This window comes from Lygodium microphyllum, chromosome 2 (genome assembly GCF_053477565.2).
Source record: "Lygodium microphyllum isolate KBCC chromosome 2, Lygodium_microphyllum_v1.1.10, whole genome shotgun sequence".
NCBI classification, from domain to species: Eukaryota; Viridiplantae; Streptophyta; class Polypodiopsida; order Schizaeales; family Lygodiaceae; genus Lygodium; species Lygodium microphyllum.
The window spans coordinates 19,223,023-19,231,529 of record NC_141136.1 but is presented as its reverse complement, the minus strand read 5'-3'; the positions used below and the strand labels follow the sequence as shown (position 1 = coordinate 19,231,529).

The following is an 8,507-nucleotide window of genomic DNA, read 5'->3' as shown; positions in this document are numbered from 1 at the left end:
TTAGATGTCTCGGCATCCATGGGCATCAATGCATCGATCATTGCCTCCATCTTACGCTCCAAAATTGTAGGAAAGTCTGAAAGACTGCTTGTCTCCTTTGGTATTGACGGTATAGACTTGGTAGTGCCTTCCAAGTGGTGGATTGGCTTAGGCACTCCATCCATTGCACGCCCACAAACTCTTCTAACTGGCCGCAATAGGTGCACTCCTCCTTGGGATGAGATGTCATCTCCTTGTATAAATTTTACGGCCACATCTAATGTTTTTATATATGATATTCAATTAGTTTGTGAATATAATGCATGATTGATATACACTTTTCTTACCATTTACCAAAGTCTGAGATTTCCTGATCAATGATCTCCGATTGAAACTTGTTGAAGCATCGTATGTGTTCTATAGACAAGTGACACTTTCGTTTGATTACCAACTTGCATTGAGAGCAAGGATAAGGGATATGCTGATTAAGATACGCCTCATGATCTTGAACATCACGACCTTCATCGTTTTCCATTTTGTCTATGTTACAACAAACAATTTGTTTTTTTTTTCATTCTTAATTTTTTGAGAAGGGATTTCTTCTCTTGTAACTCATCAAAATTAACATCAACTAAAGTCTTGGTTTTCTCCCCCTTTCGATGTTTCTCCCCCTTTCTTTGCGCTCTTTGTTTTATGTTCTCTCCCCTTTCTCTTTCTTTCTTTCTCTCTCTTTCTTTGTTTCCCCTCTCTTTGTTTCTCTCCACCCCCTTATGTTTTCTCACTCATTCTCCTCTCTCCCTCTCTCTCTCTCTCTTTTCCCATTTCTTTGTTGTCTTCTATATTTATTCTCTCTCTTGTTCTCTCTTTATTTTCCTTTCTTCTTCTCTCTCTCTCATTTTCTATCTTTCTTTCTCTCACTCTCTTTCTTTGTTGCCCCTTGAGTTGAGCTTCAAGCTTCTCGCCTACTTTGACGCTCATCTTCAAGATCCATGGAGTGGCCTTTGAGTTGAGTTATGAGCTCCTTGCCCTCTTTGAAATTCTCATCATCAATTCTACGAGAGTGGCTTGAGTTGGAGCTTGATGCTCCTCGCCTTCCTTGAAATTCTTCCCATAAATTTTGGCATCGCACCTTCTTCTCTTCTCTCTGAGTTTGAGAATTCAACCTTGTCTTTCCCAAAAGAATATTTTGATCAAATCGAAAAGTCTTTTGAACCTCTATCTTTCCTATATCTTTCATCAAAGAATTTTTTTTCTCATTCGTCTTGAATCTAAAGCTCTTTTGGATAATTTTTTTATGTTGAGTTCTCCCATCGCAAAGGGTCCATGTGGTGAGTGACTTACACAAACCCCTGTGCAAATTCTATGCAACATTGCTGCCACCTAACCTTGTCGTCATCAGTCACTCACATAAGAATCTTAAAACCCTCGTGTCTCACTTGAAGACGAATTATAGATCCGTGCAGGTGCAGTCTGTGGTGCTAGATTATGCACGCTTCTTCCATGAGGTCGATGCAAAGTTGACTATGGACCTCATACGTGTGAATGTGGAAACAGTTGTGAAGATGATGCTAATTGTGCTTGCAGCGCTTGCAATTGTGGCGTTGGATTTTATAGATCATGGCCTCGATGTAGGGCTCTCCAAGGTGAAGGACACCATCGTCGGTCTTGATGTGGGGATCTTGATCAATAACACAGGGCAATGTTATCCATATGCACACTTCTTCCATGAGGTCAATGCAAAGTTGTCTGTTGGCCTCATATGTGTGAATGTGGAAGCAATTGTGAAGATGATGTTGATTGTGCTTCTAGGCATGCTCAATCACAAGCACGGTACCATTGTGAACATCGGGATTGGAGCTATGTCAATATTGGTGTCACATCCTTTTATGCAGTATTGTATTTTAGGGACTTCATGGAACCCTCACTATTGGCATCGTGACGCAAATACCGATGCCAATACCAACGGTTTGCGATGCCAATAGCGATATATTTAGTAAATTTGCGATGCTAGTAGTGACGGTTACTGAAAAAAATTTTGTGGTAGGGCAACATTACATGTTAAGTGTGCAATGATCGTCAAAATGGGCACAAAATGTATTTGAACAACCCACAAGACTGATACATAGAATAAATACAAGATCGCTGATGAAAACTCATGAAATCATGGCAATATACAAAGGATGATAATAACATAGCACATAGAAGATACATGTATAAATCGCAGGACCAAAAAGGAAGAGGATGTGTGCTCTATGAATCTAAGTGTGAACTATAGATCCTCGCCATCTAAAATCTTGTCTCGACGCAAAGGAGCATCGAATGGAGTCTATAAAAAAAAAAAAACTACACATTAGTCCACCATACATAATGCATTTTAATAAAAATAGTAACCATTGAAAAGAGAGATAAGTGACTTATTGGGCTAACGTGCGCATATAGTCTATCGATCAATGTAGTGAGACCTGTCTCTCTACATATCAAGTCTCTAGGCCCGTGGGATCACAGTTTGTAATGGAGTATTGCAAAGAAAACAAAACACAATTGTCAGTACAAGCAATATTGAAAAAAAGAAAGTGAGAAGAACAAAAGAAAAACTTACAAAGTTCTCCAAATAAGTCATGTGGCCGTTACTCCCAAGATAATGGACTAATCCTGTCTCCAGTCATGCCCTCAGTGCCTCGTGCTGCTGTCTCCAACCTCCTGAAAAATTTATAGCCTATTCCTTAAGTCTCCACCAGTCATTTGCATCCTGCCACTTTGGCTTTGAGGCGCCACTCTTAAGTGCCTTGTGTGCATTCAATCGTTTGTGTGATATGTATGCATGCATGCACTACATCCTTCAACCTATGGAAAACCTCTCTATCGTGGTGGGTTCCAAAAACTCCTCATGCAAGGATGCTACTATGTAGTCCTTACTCCCCTTGGGTATGTTCTTCCAATGGTCCAAGATGTTGTTTCGAAACACTTGTTGGTACAACTCTCTCATACGAGCCATCACTCTCCTCCCCTCATCATTCATGATCATGGCTCATGTCCTATCATCTACAAGGTATCCATCCCCCTCTAGGGTATGTCTAAGATGTGTTCTCTCCCACCTACAACAACACTCCTCAGCATAACCAGGAGGGACGCATGCATATCTAGTGTACCATGGGGATGGTATCTCTCGGAGTAGCACCCATAGGAGTGCCACCTGCGAACGACTCAACAAAACCTAGAGTCATTAGAGTAGACATTCCGAAAGGTGTGACAAATCCTATAGGTAACGCAACTTCACCAGAACGATGAGACGGAGATAGTGAATCGGTGCCTCCACAACAACCACCTAAGCCACCCTCTCTCAAACCTGCACAAGAGCGAGGAGTAGCACGTGTATCTCAAGCCGACTATGGGCTCACCGCATCCACACCTTTGCAGCATCCCCTAGAACCACTCCCTCTATCAGGTGCAAGTCTGGAGCATTGACCTCATCTTTGAAAACTGAAGCATCAGAGCGTATTGAAGTAGATCTAACCGAACGGCCTAATGGTGTCTGAGATAGCTCTTTGTCTACCATATCTCTTAATCGAGCCATCTGATCTAGAGACATACGTGTGAATATCTCCTACAATTCCTTGTCACTCATCCCTCAACTCATACTGTCAAAGGTCACCTGCACAGAAAGAAAGTGATGTTAGCATAATCAATATAAAGATTCAAGCAAAGCACGGTCCCATGTCAATTTCTTGGCACAACTCCACATACACTGGAAGATTTATAGATACGTCACGACAAAAGGATGAGCCCACCCCATTCTCAAAGAATTCTTGACCTCCTATCTTTCTATCATCGTTACTAGATTGTACCTCCTCAACAGGCTCCAGGTCATCTTCGACCTCCATCCCTTGCAATATCGACCCCTCCATCTGTATACTGTCCTTGTCTACATTGGGGACATTGCTTTTATCATATACTTGCACTTTGGAGAGCTGAAGGCACAACATACCACCATCGAGGTTGTCGGGGGTTTGGATAGAAAAGTACATGTTCAAAATTACATACAAGAGAGATTCAAAAAATTTAAAAATTTAAAAAACGTGTCACATCTTCACGATGGGCTTTGTGCTCTAATAAAATTTTAAAAAAATAGTTCATGCACATCTTCACGATGGCCCGGCAAGACAAACGTGTCAGGAGATCCATTCATCTTTTTTCAGAATCTATTTCGAGAAATCCAGATGGACCTCGTCAAACGGTTGCCCCGACTCCTTCGAGTACCACTTTGAGCCATTGCACATCGAATATAATCATGGAGAAGCTATGGTAATCCACTGAGATAACACTTTTCAAGTTCCCAAAATACTCCATGTCATCTATAATGGTGTTTGGATCTGCTGCGCTCGTCGCCGACTCTCTTGCTTGAACTTTGCCATGATACCACAATCCATTGTGGAACACATTTTGTTGATGCACTCATCGAGAAAATGTCGCCTGCGTGACCAGGCCACACTATATATTTTGTACTATACATTGAAACAGTTAGATTAATTGTCACATATAAAATCTAGATACGACAGCTTATAAAACATGTGGTCACATTTGGAAGAAAAAAAAACATGTGGTCCCCTCGAGAATTTCAACTCCTCTGTAGAGACATCCACCCCTTCGCGAGAGGCTGCAATCAAAGTGCCATGTAACCATCGCACAAACATAAACCATTGCATCTCCTCCATGGCCTCGGGATATGAGATCGCTCGATGGCGGCTATGCATCAAAATTCCTATTGCACTTCTTCTGGATTCTTTCTGCCTTGCTTGTACCTAGCGAGCCACGTCTCCATAGATGCATGGTGTAACATACAAAAATGACCACATCCTTTTATCTACCCCATTTCCAACCACCACATCTCTAGTTTCACACCAACCAACCTTCAATCATGCTACCTTTTGACCGAGCTCATTGTTGCACAAAGCCTTTAAGGGTTTTCATGAAGGGCTCTAAGAAGAACATTCATCATGTATGGATAGGTCTCACAATCTCCACTTCATCTACAAGATGCACTAGGAGGTGGATTTGTATCATGAGCATGCTATTGGGTAGATACTTCTCAAAGAGATAGACCATTGTCGGAGGGGTTTTTGTCGAAAGGTTGTATCCATCAGGGATCAGAGATAGAAGGAAGTAGAGATAGGAGATGGAAGAGAAGAAAAAAGATAGCCAATAGGTAAACATCACAAAGACAAGCACAATGAATTGAATCAATATGTATTGACAGAACCTGAAATCCTTTGTCAGACACTACTCAGAAGTACTCTCTAGGCATTAGATCTCCTAAAGCTTCCTTGTAGATAAAAAATGTGAATCAAAATAGCAGCTCCTTCTCTGTTGCTCGAAACCCAAATTTTATGGCTCCCTTGGCTTTGAAAGGGGGTAAAACCCTAGTACACCTGCTCACAGATCTCCTTGATCACTTCTTCTTCTCCTTCCAGTTCAAAGTGCAGTTTTCAGCCTATCAATAGCGATCACAATGTGTTTGCCAATCTATATTTTTAATGAAAAATCTCATAACTGGCTGAAAAAGCAACTTGCTTTTTGCATTCCAACCTAATCTAGAAGCTTTTCATAGCTTTTTTGGGTTTTTTACAATAAATAATATAAAAAAGGCTAAAATTATCCAAAAATCTAGCATTTTTGGATAATCCATGCCATGGACACTAGCACTAATGACTCATATCACATTGACTCTCTCTACATTAATAAGAAAGTCGGATGGTGATGCACTCCAGAGTTTTTCACACCGTGTCCATGTAGTGGCACGACATCCACCCCCTTTGAATCTGCACATCCTCCAATATATGCCAAAATCCTACTTGTTACAAATTTTGAGTCCTCCTCATCCTCTGTAACCATATCCTTCGCTTCTTCATCTTTCATATCTTCTTGGCTAGCCTCTATATCATGGCCACTATTTTCTTCCAATTTTGGTAACTCATAGGCATTAGATTCCCACCTCTTTAATAATTTGATTCTTTTCCCTACTACCGGAAGGTTTATGGCTGTCCCATCTAGCTCATTTAATGCATAAGTAGCATTATCAAACACTTGTCTTACCACATAGGGTCCAAACCATCTTTTGGAAACTTTACGCATGGCACTATGCTGGTTGTCTAAACTGCTATCAGAAACCCATACCCAATCTCCATCTTGTATGGTTCTTGGTCTCAGTCTATGTCTTCTGTCAAACCGTTTCTTTTTTTGTATCCTTGTTGCCCTTAATTTTGCAATTGTTGCCTCTATGTCTTTTGACTTTCTTTCCAACTATCTAATGCGCAAGGCCAATAACTCCTCTCGATTCAACTCCTCTTCCCAAGGTAGCACACTCCATGTGGTTGTCATCTCTTCTATCAGCATGATAGGTTTTTTACCATACATAAATTCTGGAGGTAGGAGTATGAGTCATTCTGTCAGTCCACATGGCATAAGGGAGCAATCTTGGCCACTCTTTTACCTTCTCTCCACATGCTTTTGCCAATGCCTTCACAATAGGTGGATGACCTCTTTCACTTTTTCCATTTCCTTCAGGGTTATAGGCTGAAGTTAAAGCAAACTTTATCCTCGACCGTGTAAAGAAATCATGAGCTTCATCTGCATCTAGCTCACCCCTATCTACTGCAATTTTTCCCACACAGCCGTATCGACAAAAGATCTATTTTAAAAGAAAAGTACACACTGCATTTGTTGTCTTAATACGTAGAGCTCTCCCTTACCCACTTGATTAGTCAAGTCTTCATGGGCAAGCACAAGATATCTCATTTGCCAAAGACCTATAGTCATCGTGACTAAATCTACCACCCACTTAAAATGAAGAGACAATGGATATGTCGGTTGCAATTCATCCCGATGTCTCATAGATGAATACTTTTGACATATTGTACATGTTTCCACAAAGTGAGCAACATCCTTATACATACCCTGCCACCAATATCTTTATTTTATCTTTGCAAAAGTACCCCAAACACCTCTATGGCCAGCCCACAAGCTTTCATGAAATTCTTGCATAGCGTTTACTTGTGAAGCTTTGTCACCCAAAACTCGCAATGGTATACCTTACTTCTTTTTAGCATGTTTTCATAAGTATCCATCTTTTAAGAAAAACAAATAGCCTTTCCACTTTCATCTCTCTTTGTTAATGTTCTGAGACATTGACCAATTCTCAACCACTCTCCTGCATATTTGTCTTCCAAAAACACTTCTACACAAGATACAAAACATCTAAAGTGTCTTCTCTTTGTTGTCCAAGCTTTTGTTAATGTTGTAGCAACACCTTGCATTGCTAAATTCACTCTTACAACATCATTTTCAACCGTAAGAAAGTCATCTTCTTCCCCCTCATCCATCATCCCTTCTTCGTTCTCATAGTGTGCTCAAGATACCATGTCTGCCATTGGGTTACTCCCTTGCATTTAATGCCAAAGGAGACTCTTGAATTGTATCACGATTTCTAGAATGATTAATAGAAACAATAAGAAATTGAACTGCTTTCCTCCCATCCTTGCTTTAGACTCTTGCATAAGCATAACCATCGTCAAGCACCTTTGTTTCCATACGCACTCTTGTAATATAGGGTTGTCCCAAAATCACTACAGATGAGGAATTATCCTGCACAAAGAAATGTTACTCTTCTTGTACATCACCAATCGTCACTTTCACATTAGGACATGCATCACAAAGCTCTCCTGAAGAATTATTTGCAGCCCTCATACGCCAACCATGATTAGTGTCGATAGGCCATGTACCATTTTCATACAATCCACGCTCAATGACATTTATCTCAAATCCATGGTCAAGTAAAGCAAAACAAGGAGTTTCACGTTCTCCTATTTTCACTATTGTTTCAGTGGTAGCTCTAGCCCTATGATTTCTTGTATAATGACTTTGAGGAATAAATCCTAGAGTCTCTTCCCCATATTGTTGCATTTGCCTTATTCCACCATGCATATTGCTACAAGACAATGCATTTTCATCAACTTTCTTCTCTTTTCCACATGCTTTCCATTGATTAGTAGCATCCTGTTTACTTCATACTCATATTCAACACGAATACAAAAAAAAACCAGTTTTCTCTTCAAATTGCAGCAATGCTCTAGTGGTATCACCAAGAAATTGATGCTTTATCTTAATTATGTCAACGATATCATCATGAAATTCTCGCTTGGCAATGCCAAGCACCTCTCCCAAGGTGAATTCCACCTAACTGTTTAAGATGTGTTATTCAAGAACCTTCTTAAGATCTGTGGCTGTCTCAATGTCAGATTGCAACTTATATCCTGACTGCTTTTCCTTCTTTTTGCCCTCTTGTTTGCTATCCTGTTTTTGCTCTTGATTGTCCTCTTCCATAACAAGCCTCTGGAGGTGGTTGATTTGTAGCTTTGGCTGATCCAAACTTCTTCTTGTCATTCTTTTATATATCCCTGCATTATCTTCATCTCTCTTTCGTTTTTCTTCACAACTGCATCCATGTTTTGTACCTTTGCAAAATATGCATACAC

General features: G+C 40.3%; 1 protein-coding gene across 1 annotated transcript; it reads left to right on the top strand.

The window, feature by feature from the left end:
- The first annotated feature begins 1,502 nt into the window (after positions 1 to 1,502).
- On the top strand, positions 1,503 to 1,961 carry LOC148039531 (very-long-chain 3-oxoacyl-CoA reductase 1-like). The gene has a single exon (XM_087661550.1). The coding sequence runs from the start codon at positions 1,503 to 1,505 to the stop codon at positions 1,959 to 1,961; it is 459 nt and encodes a 152-aa protein (XP_087517676.1).
- The last annotated feature ends 6,546 nt before the right edge of the window (positions 1,962 to 8,507 follow it).

Excerpts from the sequence above, each read along its gene's own strand:
- LOC148039531 (XM_087661550.1), top strand. The coding sequence starts at position 1,503 with ATGGACCTCATACGTGTGAATGTGGAAACAGTTGTGAAGATGATGCTA.